Below are 17,446 nucleotides of genomic sequence, written 5' to 3' on the forward strand. Positions count from 1 at the left end.
TACAAGACATAAGTCGACAAGTAATTAGGAACGGAAAAGTAATAAGAAGAAGTAAATAATTCGAAGAATTTAACCTTTCATAAAGATATAACATATAAACATGAGTCTTAATTTGATGTTATTGACGTTATTATCCGTTGAGGCCAAGTCAAGAATTATGTTTCGTTAATAATTGGATGGCTCAAATAGAAGAGAAGAATATTCCATTATCCGGTACCCGCCTTAAACCGCTGCACACTCTGTCATTTCTCCGGCGGGCAATTTCTCTCAATGAAGAAAGCAAAAGAGTAAAGAAGAAATCGGAGAAACAAGAAGTACTCAAGTAAAACGATGAGTGCAATCCATTTGAGCACTCTCAGAAGCATTTCTCAGCAACCCTTTTCTCTGTTCCTCCTCTTTCCACTTCCCAAATTCAAATCCATTAACAATACACGAATCAAAGCATCATCAGTAAAAGAAGAAGAAGTAGAGAGGAAGATAGAAATTCGAGTTTGTACAGAGAGGGCATGCAGGAAACAGGGATCCTTGGATACCCTTCAAGTTTTATCTGGAATTGCTCCTCCCTTTGTAGCTGTTAATTCCTGTGGATGTCTTGGCCGTTGCGGGGCTGGACCTAATGTCGTCGTTTTACCTGGTGCTGTATATGTCAAGCACGTTGGTACTGCTACTCGAGCTGCTGAAACTATGGCGTTCGTCTGCCTTGGTAGGGATGATGTTGACGGAGAGAGTAGGAGAAGTTTGGAGGCTTTAGCGTTGAGGAAAAGAGCTGAAGATGAGATGGGTAATGGTAATTTCTCTGAGGCTCATGGTTTGCTCTCACAGGTGTGTGGTTTCATACTTTGCTGAATTACACTAAATCAAATTTTGCTGAAGATAATTCTTTGAAATGCTTCTGATTAATGCTATGGATCAAAAAGTTAAAAGGGTATCCTAGTGAGACTGACCATTGAGCTTTTTGCTACTGTCTTAATGGGATAGAGTGCGTTGGGATGAATATCAATGCATCAAATACTACTCTGATTAGTATAGTGAATTTGAGACCATCCAAGTATTTTCATGATAAAAATTACTAATGGTGAAGAAACTATTAAAAAAAGAGAATGCCATTGATTCGCATAATTTTCAACAAAGAAATGGCACAGTTTATCAGAAGCTTGAGGTTCAAAAGTTCGGAACAACTTCCGCATTCAAGTTATTTGATGTGAAGAATTTCTTATCTCAGACGGATACTTATGACCTTAGTTGCACGTACTCTTCACTTACAATGCCGCACCCGGGTTGTATTCTCCAAAAATACACTATTTTTGGAGAATCCGACAGGCACCCGTTGATATTTTTTAAAGAGTCCGAGCAACATAGCTTGACCAAGGCGGAAAAAATGATATCCTTCAAAATTCGAAAAGCCTGGACAAGATATGTATTATGAGAACATTTTCCCTCAAGACCTAGGCTTTCCAGCCAATCTATTATCTAGTCTGTTTCAAGGATGCTCTTCATTTCCGATGTCTGATGTAATTTTATTTCTTAAGCACCTTTCCTAGTTGCCTTGAGAATTGAAGCACTGAATTTTATATTGAGCGAGTGGTAATGAGAGAATGAAAATGCTAAGCTGTAGATACCAGTTCCATTCACCAGTCACAGATTTGTGTTTTGTCAGTACCAGAAAGAAATTGTAAATCAACAGGGTGACCTAAGGGTCATTGAAGTTAACATGATGCTATATTCCTTTCACTATTTTTATGTTGCCATCGTTACTTATATTTTACCTTTACAGGTCTCCTTTAGATATGGCCTATTTGTTGTATCTAATGCAAGATTGGTGCCTATCGTTACTGATGTTGCCATTTTTTTGTGCAGGCTATTGCTCTAAAGCCGTTTGGAGGTGTTCATATTATGCTCAAAGACAGGTTTACTGTGTTTAAAATCTCTTTTTTATGGAAAATTAGGACTTTTTGTAATCAAATAAATCTGAAGGATACTTTAAATCTCTCTGTTATTCACATAAACGTGTTGCAATTTTTAGTGAAAACAACATCATTTTTCTGTCCTTGAGTGTATGTCCTGGCATTTTTTGCTCATGGCTTCCTTCCTAATTATTTACTGAGTTTTCTTGAAGTTATTTGAAAACTCTTGGATCACTTGATTTTGTTCCAGTGTCCAAATTTATATTTAATATTTTGTCAATATTGCCTTGTTGTCTAGATGATCAGAATGCATGTGAACAAGATGCTGAAATAAGTGTCTTCAATCAGGTGTGCTGCAGAGTTGGCAATGGGAAATTTGGCCGAGGCACTTGAAGATTCTAAGGAAGCGTTAAATATTGCTCCCAATTATCCTGAAGTAATTTGATTATTTGTTACTTCTACTTAAGTATACATGAAAAGCATATGGTTGTGCTTAAACTTAACTTTTAAATGTTTGGTGCTTAAATTTAACATACTCACGTTAGTGTTTAACCATAAGGTCTCAATTCCCTTCATTTTTACTTCAGAATCCAGTAAATACAATATATGATTGCATAATGATACTCTCTTTCTGCAATTATTGTAGGAACTAGGAAGTGAACATCAAATAACTATATCTACACCTGATCCCTACTTGCAAATATTTATTAAATTTAATCTTTACAGGGTTATATCTGCCAAGGTGATGTTTTGATGGCTCTGGACCATGTCGATGCAGCCGAGAGGTCATACTCCATGGCTTTAGAGTTAGATCCGTCCATCCGTCACTCAAAATCCTTCAAGGTGCAGTTCATGTTTGTTTGTAGTTCTAGAATAGAATTGGTTTAACTCTTGGCATCTGTTCTGCACTGCAAATCATATGGCTTTAAGCTTATTTTTTTCAAGGTTGGTTTCCTTATATCTACTTTTGGCGACACCAAACAAGAATACACAATTACGTAAGCAAATGAAGATGCTATTTTAGAAGTGACAGAAATCTGATATAGTTCATGCGGTAATCGTTTAAATACGGTTATAACATGGTAGAAGTCTTTAGTCTAGCCTGTTATGTCAATAATTAAATAATGTCTCTTCTTCAATTGGTAATATCTTAATAACTGATAGTGTGTTATCAACAAAATAAGCTGGAAACGCACATAAATTGCAAGATTGTAGAACTGCCACCAATATTGGAGGAACAAAATGATTTTTAGTTTTATATTCCTTAGTAGAACTGAAATGATTTACCAAGTTATGAATTTGCTACAAGTTACTCAGAAAATTTTTAAGCTTTCAATATATAACTAAAACTAAAAATCTCCACATGCCCATGAAAAGGTATCACACCTTTTTGTGATTGTGGCAGTACACTTCATGTTTTTTCTGTATGTAGAGAGATCTGCCCATGCACACCACAATGCTAAGGCATGTGGAGGCTGGTGTTTGTTAAAATGTTTCTAAGCCTTCCAAAATCCAAAGTGAATATTTTATGACAAGAAAGAATTATGGGCCTGAAATGATTGTCAGCTGAGTCCCAGGCACACAGGGGAGAACTATCTGTTCCTCGAAATATCTGTTTTTTTTTTCACAACTGATATATTATCATTGTTAACCATTTCAGGCTCGGATTACAAAGCTTAATGAGAAACTTGCTCTTGCAAATTCAGCATAAGTATCAAGATTGTATGTTTATACAAATTAGGATTACTGTCAATCTAATTTGCCCAAGGTATTTAAGTATTGCTGAGGTTGAACATGTTCCGTATGTTGTGTTGTAGTTCATTGTCTAGTTTGACATTGTATATAGAATGATGTCTGTAAGCAGAAGCGACTCTACTGGCTGGTCTATGTTATATATATGCAAACATAAGGCAATTTTTTCGTCCTTAATCTTAGTTCATCTCCAGCTATGTTAACCTTAGCAATCTTGGAGGATCTTGCCCATCTATATCATAGACACTATCTGTCATTAGGGCAGCAATCGAAGTTTTCTTCATATGTCATTCATATCCTGCTAAAAGAGTGGAGTAGAACATACAAAATACAAGACTCAAGTCTCTCTCACCCTGTCCAATTAACGCTATACTAGTAAAGTTATAATATCAATCTAGTAAACATTTAGATTGCCCTTTCATCAGCAATAAACTGTGTTGAAATTAGGTCCACAAAAGAAGATATCAAACTTCTTGACCCTATCCCACAACTTAGGAACTTTCTTCTTAACTTCAGCATTAGCATTTACCTTCTGTTCACCACTACCCTTTTTCAGATTTCCAAAACTAAAGCTCCTAGTAATACCAGCAACGACGTCTTCAGGAACTTTAAAGCAATATTTCATGTTAGCTTCTCCTTTAACCTTCATTGATTTAGACCTACGTGTCTTCTCTTCTTCATGCTTCACAAGCTGATCATAATACTCTTTGTTCCTCTTCTCCAGCCCATATATTTGTCCTTGAAGATCCTCAATCTTTCGACTTAGCATGCAAACCCTATGATCCTCCCTCATCTTCAATATGCACCCCGCTAGCTCAGCAACCTTCCTCTTCATGAACAAAGATTCTGAAGACACCGCCTTGTTTTCCTCCATTAACGTAGCCACCTTGTATCCCAGTCTAGCATTCTCATTTAACAGAATCAACCTCTCTGATTCCATCACATCCAGTAAGCTTTTCTGCAACTCTATCTTCCTTGATGACTCATTGCTTTGTCTTTCCACTTGATTCAGCTCCTCTAAGACGAAATCATAGTCCACATTTCTGATCACCAAGTCAGCAACAATCATTTCAATATCAAATTTGTCTTGTGTTGAAGGTGGAAAGGAAGGCTGAAATGATAAAGAACTCTCAGCATCAGAATCAATGATATCTCCACCATACTCTTCCTCATCACAATAACCATTTTGATTGTGACTTAAAGGTGGAGCTGGAGATGAATATCGACGATGATTATGGTTCTTGGCTAGTGCTTGGCAGTAGCGATCTGCTAAAGAGACATAGCTATTGTACAGTTCTTGTAGCAAGGCCATAAGCTGTGGTCTTTTCTGGTAATAGGCGTCAGCGCGTTCCGCGAAACTGTCTGGACTACCTTTTCCTGGGATTTTAAGAGCCACCTTGTTCATCTTCTCATCCAAATCTAATGAGAACAAAAGCATCTCAAATTCAATAGAATTTTAAATAAATTTTAATGATTTTGATTTTACTTGACAGTTGAAGAATTTGAAATTTGAATGGCAAAAGCCCATATCTTGCCCATGTGTAGATAGTGACAAATTTGGATGTACATGAAAATGAAATCACTACTTTTGACTATTGTCATCACTAGTTTCAAATTCATGTATAATTTATGTATATCTCCATAAGAAATGTTTTATTTCTTTGAAGAGAAAATTACTAATTAATCAACACTCCATTCTTGTCTATCATATTACTTCTAACTTGTTTCCCCTAAAGCTTAGACACAAATAATTTGGACAAATTGTTGATTATCATTGATTAATAATTCCTAAGCCTGGAAAAGAAAAAAAAGTCTCTTTTTTTACATCTACTTTTATTCAAATATTTTATTTGAATATTAATTAAAGCAAAAGAAAATGCACAATACAAATGTTATTAGGTATTTAAAGAAAATCAAAATGGAGTACTTAACAAGAAATAATTCAAATTCACTCCATAAATTTTATGAGATAATGTAACCCATAAATTCTTCTAAGAAAGTAATGAATAAATATTTATTTTAAGCCAAGACTAAAAGTTAAAAACACCAACATGTGACCTCTTTTATTTGTTTTTTTGGTAAGCTTACAAGTATGTTGTTAGAACGTTCCATCAAAAATGAATTGTAATTTTTTTAAGTATATAAAACTAGATGTCATTTATTATAGAACGTCTTAACAATTTCATTTTAAGTATATAAAAGTTATTCATCACAAGTCAAAAAGATCTTGTATAATCTTGTGAACCACCAAGCACATGATTTCATACATAAAATTAGAAGAAAAAAAACAAGATTTAAATTACATTGGATTCTAGTACCCAAAAAAGAAAAATGGTTGTTCTGAAATTAAAAGCTACTACTCTTAGGTACAGATAAAGTTTCAGAAAAGAAAAATAAAAACAGAAAAAAGATACTGTAAAGAAAGCAAAAAATCATTTTCATTCTGCAACACGGCATCTAACAAAATTAAATATATGAGTCCCTCTATTTCGAATTCAAATTTATATTTTGAAAAAAAAATTGTAAAAAAGGGTTTTGCAAAAGATAATAAAACATTTAGGTAGAAACTGCAACAGACATAAATAAGAAAAGGACACATTTTTTTGAAAATAACTTTCTGATTTTATCATATTTTATATTATAAAGAAATTGACATTTCATAACAGTATTACCCTTCAAATACAAAGGTGTTTACACAATATTCATTTTCCTAGGGAAAGAAATGTTCACATCACCTAAGAATAATGGACCCCATACCCCCACCCCCACCCCCCACCAAACTACAACCAAACAAGACCATGGTACAATTTTCATTTACTACTTACATTTTACAAATAAAATATTAAACAAATTTTAAAATTTTAAGCATGTTAATTCGAACATCATGATCATAAAAGAAAGTCTAAAAATGATGATCTCATTGTGAACCATACTGCGATTATCGGTATTTTTGCCTCCATTTGAATTTGAAACTAAAATTTAATGATTCTTAACGCACTTTACTCACGCCTAGATCATTCCAGTTGTGTACACAAAAGGATTTTTTTAGTGAATATGAATAAAGGGGCATATTTATATAAAATAAAAACTAATAAGTTTGTACAAGAGGTAAAAAAAAGAGCATAGACATGTATGAATAATTTACCAGCAACAGTGCAAAGAAGCCAAGAGGGTCTACTGAAGCTTCTCCTTTTTGTATAATTTGAAGAAGCCATTGAAGAAACTGGACTTAATGCCTTTTTCTCTGTTTTCAGTTTTGCCTTCATTTTTCAACAGGCAAAATAGGGCCTACACTATTCAAAAAGGATTCTAAATCAGAAAATAATTTAATTTTCCTCTTTCATCAATTAAGGACAAGTAAAAAAACATGATGACAAGTAAAACAGGCAAATAAGTTTAAGGATATAAATGCAGATATAATGAGATTTAAAAGATCATTTAAGCAACTTTAAAATATAAATACTATCATTAATTGCCACTATGATTTACACAATTTAATAACAAGTACATTCTCCTGCAACTTTTGAAATTTCACTTTAACATCTTTAGAATATATGATCCGAGTTTGTGAGCAATGATGATAGTTTAAACTAGGTACCGATGTAGCATAGCGGTACCGGGTTCATCTGAATCCAGCACTTTTATAACATAAATCAACAAGTAAAATTTCTTCAAAATTAGTAGATACGAACTTACATAACTTCAAAAATACAACAAGCTTAATACTAAAATCTTAATAGGTTGAATCGATAAATTTTAAATCATGAATCCGCCACTCAAAAAAAAATACAGAAATTTTGCTTCAAGAATTAGCAGTTTTAAGCAGAAACTAACAGGGCAGCAGAGAAAAAAATATTTTCAGTGGAGTGATGAAAACAGAGAAAGCTTACTGAAGTTGAAATCTTTGATCACTAAAATAAAACAGATAAAAAAGAGGTATATAGGTACCTCAAAGACTCAAATAAGTTGTTGATGCTACACAGAAAAAAACTTTGGGAGTTGATTTTGCATGTTTAGGCGGAGTTGCAAATCCAAATAATTATAGAGAGTAAAAAGGTGGCTTCTTTTTAAAAGAGAAATGGTATTTTGGGCTTTCTGTTTTTTTGGGTTTTGTGGGAGGGACAATTTCTTGGGTTAGGGACTAGGAAGTCAAATAGTTTCTTACATATAAAAGCCCGCAAACTACGATTTGATTTTTCGCGAATCAGAAGCTGCCACGTATTTGGGTATTTAATGTAGCTGCTGGGAACAGAGTTGATGGACAGGTCAATTGGTCAAGCAGCTGTTTCTTCAGACTACACAGCTTCTAGCCACAGACCTATCTTTGACGATTACACTTTCACCTTTTTTTCTTTTTTGGGGGGTTTAGATGAATGAGGGATTGCACATTCGATTATAGATAACTTCAAAAGTTGAATTCTAAAATTTTTAAGAATTTGAAATACAAAACTGCTTTAAATTACTCACAAAAGATTAACATCTCTAATTTGACATTGAGTCATTCGCACATAACGGAGATGGGAGTTTTAAAACAGTGGGTCAACTCAGCTAAGAAAATCATACTTGATAAAATACAACACAAAAAAGAAAGGTCCAAACTTACCCTTATGATTTGCAAATTGTCTCAGATACAAGTAGCATGGACGCGCTGGAACATATTCATGTGGCAAAAGAGAGTGTTAATTTTTGTATGTTGCATACAAGAACTAACACAAAAAACTATAGAGGGTTTGGACATGGGGAAACGGATTCCACTTAAAACACGTAGGCAGACCTTCATCAGGCTTCATGCTAAGAACACAAGAACTCCATGCCTCTTGATATGTCATCAGTTGCATGTCTAGAAGCTGAATAAAAAACTTCTATCACGTAATACAGGTTTCTACTTTGTTCCTTTTCTGAAATAGATCAAGAGAAGTGAATTGGAGGCATGACAACTTTATCGAGTGCTGAAGAGTTACTCCTGGGAGTTTCCATATCGGCATTTTATTTCTTCCCCTTCTATAAGCCTCTCTACTGCATCTGAAGGAAGGCCAGCCAATTCCAGAGTCTTCTCCCAGACTTTGTAAGAAGTTTCAATATTATGGGCTTCTTCAGAAGCATTTGTGGGACGACAATCATGGGAAATGTATGCACACACTGGCCAGTCATCTGCTTTCAGCATTTCACAATACTCGGAAATTTGAGGATCTGTAGCTGCAAACAAGGTACTTCGAGAGCCTGCAGCAACCAACTATTTGAGTAATATGCATGGAGATGATTAGATTAATAATTAGACTGCAAATGCCGAATAACCAAGCAACTAAGTAAAACAAGATGCCACTAGAAGTCTAGAAAACTTTCCCCGGGACCAGCATCTAAGGGATGCACCAAAAAAAATGCACGCATAGCTCAGTTTTTATCTCTTCTCCCATTTGGTCTTTCTGATGAGATGCACTCCTGCCTTCTCCCTTTTTATACAACTTGTTTGTTCAACTAAAATTAACTTGCATGGTCCTTCAGGTTTCTTTTACATGCTATTTCACTAATATTCCTTTTGGTCAAATTACTCTTTAGTTGAGTTGTGTAGGTTTCTTACCTTATCTAAAAGTATATCAGCTCACAATTGCAGAAAATTATCAAATGATATTCTTACTTTCTGGAATTTAACATACCTTCTTCAGCATTGAATATAAAATAGGGTATTAGACGATAGCCAACTTGCAAAAACTGGGGAAGATCCCTCGCCTGCAATTTTATATGCAAACTTGTTAAAAAGTATCATATAAAGGAATGAAAAGAACAGAAACTGAAAAGAAGAAAGTCATATCCAAGAAATTTAGAACTCTAGCTCTAGTAGGGTTTTTTCAAAAAAATTCTTAGGGGCAAAGGTATCCAAAGGAAGTATGAAGGTGAAGTGGTTAGGCAAAGATATGGTAAATCTTCAATACACTGAGAACATGACCCTTGCTTGATAGAGGAAGCAGTATAATAAAGATGGAGGCACAAGGGCACCACATGAAGCACCGACATCATTTTAATTGGCCTATTTTGGCATTTAAGTTGAGCATGCTAAGGCTGATTAGTGAAAGGCCAAGTCTAGTTGGTATCAGAACCTCTTCTAAAGAATCTTTTAAAATGAAACCATGTGAGGCTCTTCAAGACAAACAGATATATGTGCATTAAATAATGGAAGCTAGAAGCTTTTCACATGGAATCGTTTACATGTGTATCCAACCCCACTGTATGCAAGTATCGGGGTTGACTACGACTACCTTTTAATAATCTCTAGTGTATATCAAAGGATTTACACAATTAATTTGAAAAAAGGATCTGTACAAAGTACTGCACCCATATCACTCACGTTTGACATGGGTACATCCAGACAAGGTATCAACAACATTAAAGATGGTAACTAGAGAAACAAATAGCGAAGTTATCAAGAACTTACAACATTGGTTAGAACAATTCCAGGAGTATTACATACTACACTTATGCCAGATTCAGCAGGTAGTCTCTTATGAAGGATGCTACTGAACATAATCTGCACTTCCAAACCACGGTGGATTAGTCACTGGAGAGCAAAATCAACAAAGCCGGATTTATTTAGAACTACAATGGAAACACATACTAAGAAGAAGGAATAAGAGCTTAGCATCTTAAGTTCAATTTTAACTATCACAAATCATAGATGATTTTATGCTTGAAATGATTACTAATAAGAAGCTATATACAATGCGTTCTACACTTGATCTTTTGCTTTAATGTACCCTGCCTGGTTGTTTACTGCTGATGCAAAGGCTTCCCAATTTATTATTACATTGATGATTAGAAGTGCACAAAAAACTAACAAAAAAAGAGTACTTCCTAGATGAACTTGCACATTTGTATTAGCGCAACTTTTGACAAGCAGATGAACATCTCCCTACAGAAATCAATTTTTGGATCAACCTGTAGAATTAAGAGATTACAGTAATAGCTCTTAATGGACATGCAACAAAGTAACGAAGATGTGCCTTTGGATGTTTGGATCCCAAATTACCAAAAAATAATGTCTTCTAGATGATCTTGACCAGACTCCAGAGCGAACCCACTTTTAAGCACTTTATGCCTAATAGATGTAATAACAATTGGAGTGATGATGGACAATTAATCTCCACTAGTATTTCCATCAGCATAAATTGAAAGTAAATAGGAAAGCTTCTGAAGGATAACAGCAACTATTGGCTTTAGCGAAGCGGAAACAAAAGAATTGTTCAATAGGGAAGGGGCATATCATATGGAAAAACTCAGGTACCTAAGTTTTATCTACTAGGCAGAATACAACCTTCCTAAATCGTGAATAGCTGATACATATGGAAAAACTCAGGTACCTAAGTTTTATCTCAATTAATGCTAACACAACAAGCAAAAGACCATTAGCAAGTAATAGCTGATAACCTTTTAGAAAATACCTGAGCAAGCTTGCTGCCTCCATATCCCACTACACTGGTGTACTTTCTCTTTCCGGATACAACATTCATATCTTCTGGATCGACAAACCCGACATAGTGCATCTACACAGATGAAACAAACTATATTCCTGTCAGTAGCCGTAACATAAGCCATAAACTGAAGTGGAGGCAATCACTTAAATTACAAGATAAATTAATTTCAAAGCAACTACATCCACCCCTCCTCAAACTTTGAGACTTGGTTTCGTTGGAGAATAGCCTCAATAACTACTGCTCCGTTCTTTTATTTCACTTTCAACCCCAAATTTGGCATAATTATATAGGATTCCTTAGCTACTGTGTTTGCTTCATCTTTTTTCATATCCAATATAATGATTTAGGTCATAAAACCAATAAGCAAGTAACCTAGACCATAAAATGAACCAACATGTTCAAGTGAAAGCAAGACTAAGACAAAGCCAGACCAAAGAGTTACCAACAATCAATATTTTAAATTCGAACTAAGACAATAAAGAGAGGCAAGTTCCAACAGGCATACTAAGCAAAGAGAATCAAGAATGCAAATATGGTTACATCATCTTTCAGGCATAGAATTGTACATACTAAGCAAAGAGAATCGAGAATGCAAATATGGTTACATCATCTTTCAGGCATAGAATTATAGTCAAATTGAATGAGTAAATTCGACAGTTCTTAAAACTTAAAGTCAAAATTACTCTTTATCCACCACCTCGTTCCATTATGCGGCAAAGTCCAGCAAGTACTAATAGTATGGATTTTTAATTTCCTTATATATTATTAACACATAATATTCAAGAGCAAAGATCTACGACAGACGACTTCAATATCCCAACCGGTAAAATATCTTTTCTGCTCAGACCATTCATGAGGAAGGCAAAGGCTGAAAGAATGAAGTCTATGCTAAACCACCTCCATATTGCTGTATATCATTGCTTTGGAAAAGCCTGTTGTTTAAGCTATTTCGAATTAATGCATACTAGATAAAATGTTTTCACCAATGTTGAAACTTCAGTTTGCAACTCATTTTAAAGTATCCATATCATGGAAAAACAAGATCATTCAAAGCAGTAACTGAGTGCCTAAAGTGAGGAGACAAACAATTGAGTGTATAACATATCCATCTATAGCGGGGGCATATTGCTAAGACTTACAGTAGAATTCACATTAACTATTCGGCTTGGGGAACCTCTAATAAGTGATGGTAAAAGCAATATGGAAAGCATAGCCGGAGCTAGATGATTCACTTGCATGTGTTCCTCATACCCATCTTTTGAAAACTTCTGTGGTTCTGTAGAAAACAACACAATTCATTAGCCTAAGTTAGAACAGCAGAAGCAAAGTCTCACAAGTCTCCAAATAAAAGAATGTGCACTCACTCAGTTATCAATCATTCAGTTTCCATCTAAAGGAGAAAACAGGTAAAAAGCTGTACCAATATTTCTATTGCAGACACAATGTATTGTCCCTGTTAAAACAGCTAAATGCACCCCCACTAGCCACGCATTAGTGCATTAGCAAAGGAAAACTCTAATGCAAGCCAAAGCCAAAGCGTGAAGTCAGGCTAAGGCAATTGGATTAATACAGGTGACCAGCATACGATTTTCTGGTTACCTATTATCATGATTGGGAGTTCTGGTACACACATGAATGTGAACATGATAAATGTAGTTCTTAAAAGAAAAAATTTCTAGGAACATATAGTTTCCAATCTGAAGGTGCATATTGAAATACTCAATCATAAACCTAAAGTTGCTACAAATCTACAATAACCAATTCCAATTTCTCCTTCTGAATCTTTCTATAACATTCCATCCAAAGACTACAGAGTCGAAAAGAGATGCGTTGCTGATGTTCTTTCTTTTGATCAAGGTATAAAATTTTATAAACAAAGGGCATTAAACACCCCCTAATAGAAGAAGTTTACCAAAAAGTAGAAATCTTATAAACTTCGCTGAAGTTCTTATTTGACATTAATCATAAATCATCTTTTCATATTTACCAGGTAGCCCTAGTGAACTCCACAACTTACGACCAGTCTGAAGCTGGAAATGGACCATTTAAGATTCAATATTATATCAAGTCTCAACTATTGAAAAAATCTCAAGACTAACCATGTAGAAAAAGAAAATCACTGATGTGTTTGGTGTGCATGAATCTGACATATACACTAACACTTTTATCAATGATTTGACATATACACAAACTTAACAATTATAAAGATTTAAGGCCTTGATTTTCAGAGGCTTAGTTACATGGAAACAGGTATTTGTATAAAGCTCCACATATAACTAACTTCAAAACTAAGTAAACAAACAGAAGACTTGACCACATGATGAAAACGCTGAAACATGAAAACACGCTATGACACTTGACAGAGTAGAATTGGATATCAAGTTAGAAAGGGCAAGCTTTTATTTTTTATCTTTAAGTAAGAAAGGCTTCATGATGGAGCTGAAACCTAATAGTTGTCTCAATGTGTCACAGCTCAAGTATCACACAAGAAGCGTGCACATTTTGGTTGCTGCCAGTTAATAAGAAGAAACTAATACTGCACTAACCTCCAATTGAAAATATGCCGGCATTATTGATGAGAACATGTACTGGTGCCATGCGGGCATTCCATGCTTCTGCGAATCGTGCAACAGAATCCAAAGAGAGAAGATCAAGCTCCATGACCTTGCAAGAAATGTAGATTATAGTCAATTAGGACAATATTTTCCTGACATTGAACAAGAATCATTAATACCAACTTAAAAATTCTTGAGACTTACACATTTGTAATAAAATAGCATACAGCTGTACTACTTCCTAGACATACTTGATACTACTATGAGATGAAAGATAATATACCTCAATGTTGAGTGGAAGGCCCTTGCCAGACCATTCTTCCTGCCATTTCCGTATTAACTCCTGTGCACGATTGGTGCTTCTGACTGCCATAACAACATGTGCTCCTGCTTCTGCCAACTGCCTGTCTAATGCAAAAGCAGAATTTTTGTACATTAGAGAAATGGACTAGAAAACTTCTTCCAATTCGTTGTATCTGAAAGATGAGTAAGAAGAGATTAACAGATTCAACAGAATAATGAAGATAACAATATAATGAAAGGGTGTGAAAATCATATGGTGTAACATTCTTTATCGCAGAAGAATAACGCATCAGACCCTGATATGTGGATATCCTTAGGATAATCATGTTAGGGAACACATACTGTAGGATCAGGGATGTAGATTGGATGGGAAATTACTCGCAGTCAGATATGAAACAAAGATCTACTCCTTTTTCGCTTTGAGTTATCAAATATGAAACAAAAGACTACTCTCAAAAGAAATAGAAAATTGAATGAGTCTTAGTAAAGCTAGACCACTAATTAGATGGATCAACTTTCAGTACTTTTGAGCTCAACGGCTATCAGCCACCAAATAAGGATTAGAGAAAGCAAAAAAGGAAACACCGATAAGGGAAGAAGATAAATTCTGATTCAATTTCTTTGTTTCAGGAGCACAAAAGTTATTCATATTTCCTCCTTTTACCTTAAATAGGTATTAGTATATGCTTGGATTCCGTTCTTTCATTAGCAGTTGGCAAGTTCAAAGTTATTCTATTTATTTGTTAGTTATAGATAATTGGCTAAAAGCATTTCACAGCTTTCTCACAGCAATAGTAATAAAAGGTTGGACCGTTGGACTGTTTACATGTTCCAGATTGTTTTCCAATGGGAATTAAGGCAAGAATAATTGTTTCATCAGGCACATAAATAGAGCAAGTTATTTCATCCAAAAGTTTAAATGTGATATCCCAATAGGACATCTTTCTCAATAAGGAAATATCCAAACTTGACAGAAAATAGCATGTTACTAACGAAACATTAAATAACAAATCGTTATCTCTTTCATAGAGCAATCTCATAAGCCATCTTGCACTTTTGAGTGGCCCTGAAGTCGGGATTCTGTTTCACATTTTTCATCCTCTTGAACTACTAAAGGCACCAGAACACTTCCCACGTGATTTGATATGTAGCTGATATCGAGTGTGTGGTGCCATTTACCATGAGATGCCAAGCTTCAAATAAAAAGGGCATTACAGGAGATACTAATACTAGACAACTGTGAAGACATTGTTTCCCAAGCTCTACACCATTTAATGGTACTTTTCTGTGAGTTACAGTCAGTAACGACGTTAAAATTGAATCAAATTCACTATGATATCTCTTAGAGATAATCAAATCAGAGGAGGACAAAGATTGCTAGCATTATTGGGAATTAGAAGGAACACTAAACGCTCGGGATGATACATATGACGAGAATATGCTTGGCATGCCAAGCAAACAACTACCTTTTCTCCATTCCTGTGACCAGATGGTGGAGTGCCTAAAGCAACCTACTAACTCCGAATATGACCTCAATGCCAAGATTTTAAAGACACCAAATTACCCTCCCTTTTGAAATCTGTTCCCCTTCTGTGGTAATCCAAAATGGCTAATTGAAGTCCACCAGGAAAGGTATTATACTACAGAGTTTCTTAAACTCGAAAGCAAACCTAAAACAAAAATAGATAACCAGTTCTATCTCCTGTACATGCACAACTGCAGATGATTGAAAGTCAGTTTAGAAAGTTTCATCTAGGACAGCCATTGCAAACAAGTATTACGAGTTAGTAATGTATCCCAGTATAAAGTTCTGTCTGCAGGGAGAACAACTGCAAGTTTCATACTGAAGTGCACAGTGCAGCTTCAAATAGCCAGTAACTTCCTGAGCAACATATCCTATTAAATTGAGACTTCAATGAGAAAAAGGAACAAACACCACAAAATTCATTTCTCCATCTTCTATTGTTGACAAATCACAAAACAAAGAATAAAAATAGGAAACAAAAATGTAGATGAGACTTCAAAACAAAGCATTATCACACTTTAAATTAGTTTAAGCTCTTACAACGCGGACTCTAAACTATAATCAATAAGCAAATCCGTCTTCCTTCATAAATTACTCGAATTAGCAGCAGAATCTCAAATTTTCTTCAAGCAAAGAGCAATAATCATAAAGTAAAGCATACCGAGCGATTTCCCGGCCGATACCGCTAGTAGAACCAGTAACGATGCAAGTAACGTCGTTAATTGGAGGAAGAGGCATAGGATTCTGCAGATGACTAGCTAAAATCCTTTGAAAAAGCATCTCGTAAACCAAATAGAACCATCCTCGTAACCATTCCATCCATCCTAATGCTTTTTTCTTCGCCGTCTTCAATGGCTGTTTAGCTTCACTAGAAGATGTATTCTTCTTCTTCTCCGCCTCCTCGTTCGCCATCTCCTTTCTCGTTGATTCTTAGCTAAACAGATTCTCTCCCTCGCACCTCACTCACTTTGCTCCGCAACTGTCGTGAGTTATGTTTGCCTTTCCTTTTTCTATTCTTTATTTATTCGAGAGTATTTATTATATATACGGAGTTTTTTGTCATTTTCTTTCACTCTCACGGGACCGTATAGATCCGTTCCAACCATTCTTTATTTTTGTGGCGTCACCATATGTGTGAATTGTCAATGAGATTTGATTTTGTTTAGCACACCACCTCTTTATTTTAAAAAGAAATAAATAAATAAACAAACAAATCTTTGAGCCTGATTCTATAAATTAAATTAAATTAAATAAATTTTATAATCTTACATTAAAAAAAATTAAATATTTTTTAATTTTATAATATTAAATATGTCATGTTAAAACTTATAATAAAAAAGTAATAGAGAGAAAAATATTTTTTTTAAATAGACTAAAATAATAAATAAATTAAATCAAAGAAGTAATTATAATAATAGAAGTCGCACTAAACTCACATATGGATCGATTAGGCTGTTGTATCGCATGCCAATGAATTTACGGACAGAGGTATGGAGAAATTGGACATAAAGTCAAAATCGTCGTTGGCCAAGGACTTAGGGAGCTTTGTAGTTTATCCCTCATCTCCCACACCTAACACTATTATTTCCACATATTTGGTGCCCCAACTCCACGTTTTGGGTATGTCTCCATCTCACTGGAGTATAATTTCGGCTTCTTGTGCGCTTTATATCGTTATTAAATTCTGCATAAATAATAAGATTGATTATTAGGAGTTCAATTTTTTCATAAATAAAACTAATAAAATAAATAGTTGCTTCCTAGTTAAAATAATGCACAAAAATCCTTCTCATTATCTATACCTGTATAATTTTAACCAATTTCTAAACAACACCTAAAATTATTGATACAAAATAGGTTGAGTTTAGCATGCAAAATTATTAGTCCATCCCGCAGGACAACATTTTTCATTTTCAGTCCTCCCCATAATCTTTTAATATC

The 17,446-nt window shown here is 34.8% G+C and overlaps 3 protein-coding genes across 4 annotated transcripts; 1 reads left to right on the top strand and 2 right to left on the bottom strand.

Annotated features, from left to right (window-relative positions):
- The first annotated feature begins 191 nt into the window (after nt 1-191).
- On the top strand, nt 192-3,838 carry LOC107014967. Its single transcript, XM_015215104.2, has 5 exons — nt 192-822; nt 1,858-1,907; nt 2,253-2,340; nt 2,631-2,747; nt 3,565-3,838. Exons 1-5 carry the CDS (start codon nt 331-333, stop codon nt 3,613-3,615), a joined length of 798 nt encoding a protein of 265 aa, XP_015070590.1. The 5' UTR covers nt 192-330; the 3' UTR covers nt 3,616-3,838.
- Nucleotides 3,839-3,912: 74 nt separating this feature from the next.
- On the bottom strand, nt 3,913-7,785 carry LOC107014966 (kinase-interacting family protein). Of its 2 annotated transcripts, none has more exons than XM_015215102.2 (3): nt 7,605-7,785; nt 6,802-6,944; nt 3,913-5,075 (listed from the first exon to the last, which is right to left on the bottom strand). In XM_015215102.2, exons 2-3 carry the CDS (start codon nt 6,920-6,922, stop codon nt 4,078-4,080), a joined length of 1,119 nt encoding a protein of 372 aa, XP_015070588.1. In that variant the 5' UTR covers nt 6,923-6,944; nt 7,605-7,785; the 3' UTR covers nt 3,913-4,077. The 2 variants fall into 2 exon arrangements, with proteins under 2 accessions (XP_015070588.1, XP_015070589.1); XM_015215103.2 differs by having other exon boundaries at nt 6,802-6,949.
- Nucleotides 7,786-8,180: 395 nt separating this feature from the next.
- LOC107015091 (dehydrogenase/reductase SDR family member FEY-like) lies at nt 8,181-16,535 on the bottom strand. Its single transcript, XM_015215259.2, has 8 exons — nt 16,167-16,535; nt 13,961-14,081; nt 13,669-13,786; nt 12,262-12,398; nt 11,090-11,191; nt 10,087-10,179; nt 9,311-9,383; nt 8,181-8,876 (listed from the first exon to the last, which is right to left on the bottom strand). Exons 1-8 carry the CDS (start codon nt 16,415-16,417, stop codon nt 8,614-8,616), a joined length of 1,158 nt encoding a protein of 385 aa, XP_015070745.1. The 5' UTR covers nt 16,418-16,535; the 3' UTR covers nt 8,181-8,613.
- Between the last annotated feature and the right edge of the window lie 911 nt (nt 16,536-17,446).

The sequence above is a fragment of the Solanum pennellii genome, chromosome 3 (genome assembly GCF_001406875.1).
Source record: "Solanum pennellii chromosome 3, SPENNV200".
Lineage (NCBI taxonomy): Eukaryota > Viridiplantae > Streptophyta > Magnoliopsida > Solanales > Solanaceae > Solanum > Solanum pennellii.

Excerpts from the sequence above, each read along its gene's own strand:
- LOC107014967 (XM_015215104.2), top strand. The coding sequence starts at position 331 with ATGAGTGCAATCCATTTGAGCACTCTCAGAAGCATTTCTCAGCAACCC. Across the intron at positions 823-1,857 it reads CTCATGGTTTGCTCTCACAG|GCTATTGCTCTAAAGCCGTT; the intron begins GTGTGTGGTTTC and ends TTTTTTGTGCAG. Across the intron at positions 2,341-2,630 it reads TTGCTCCCAATTATCCTGAA|GGTTATATCTGCCAAGGTGA; the intron begins GTAATTTGATTA and ends TAATCTTTACAG.
- LOC107015091 (XM_015215259.2), bottom strand. The coding sequence starts at position 16,417 with ATGGCGAACGAGGAGGCGGAGAAGAAGAAGAATACATCTTCTAGTGAA. Across the intron at positions 14,082-16,166 it reads ATCGGCCGGGAAATCGCTCG|GCAGTTGGCAGAAGCAGGAG; the intron begins GTATGCTTTACT and ends TGCATTAGACAG. Across the intron at positions 13,787-13,960 it reads GCCTTCCACTCAACATTGAG|GTCATGGAGCTTGATCTTCT; the intron begins GTATATTATCTT and ends ATTTCTTGCAAG.
- LOC107014966 (XM_015215102.2), bottom strand. The coding sequence starts at position 6,922 with ATGAAGGCAAAACTGAAAACAGAGAAAAAGGCATTAAGTCCAGTTTCT. Across the intron at positions 5,076-6,801 it reads GCTTCTTTGCACTGTTGCTG|ATTTGGATGAGAAGATGAAC; the intron begins GTAAATTATTCA and ends TGTTCTCATTAG.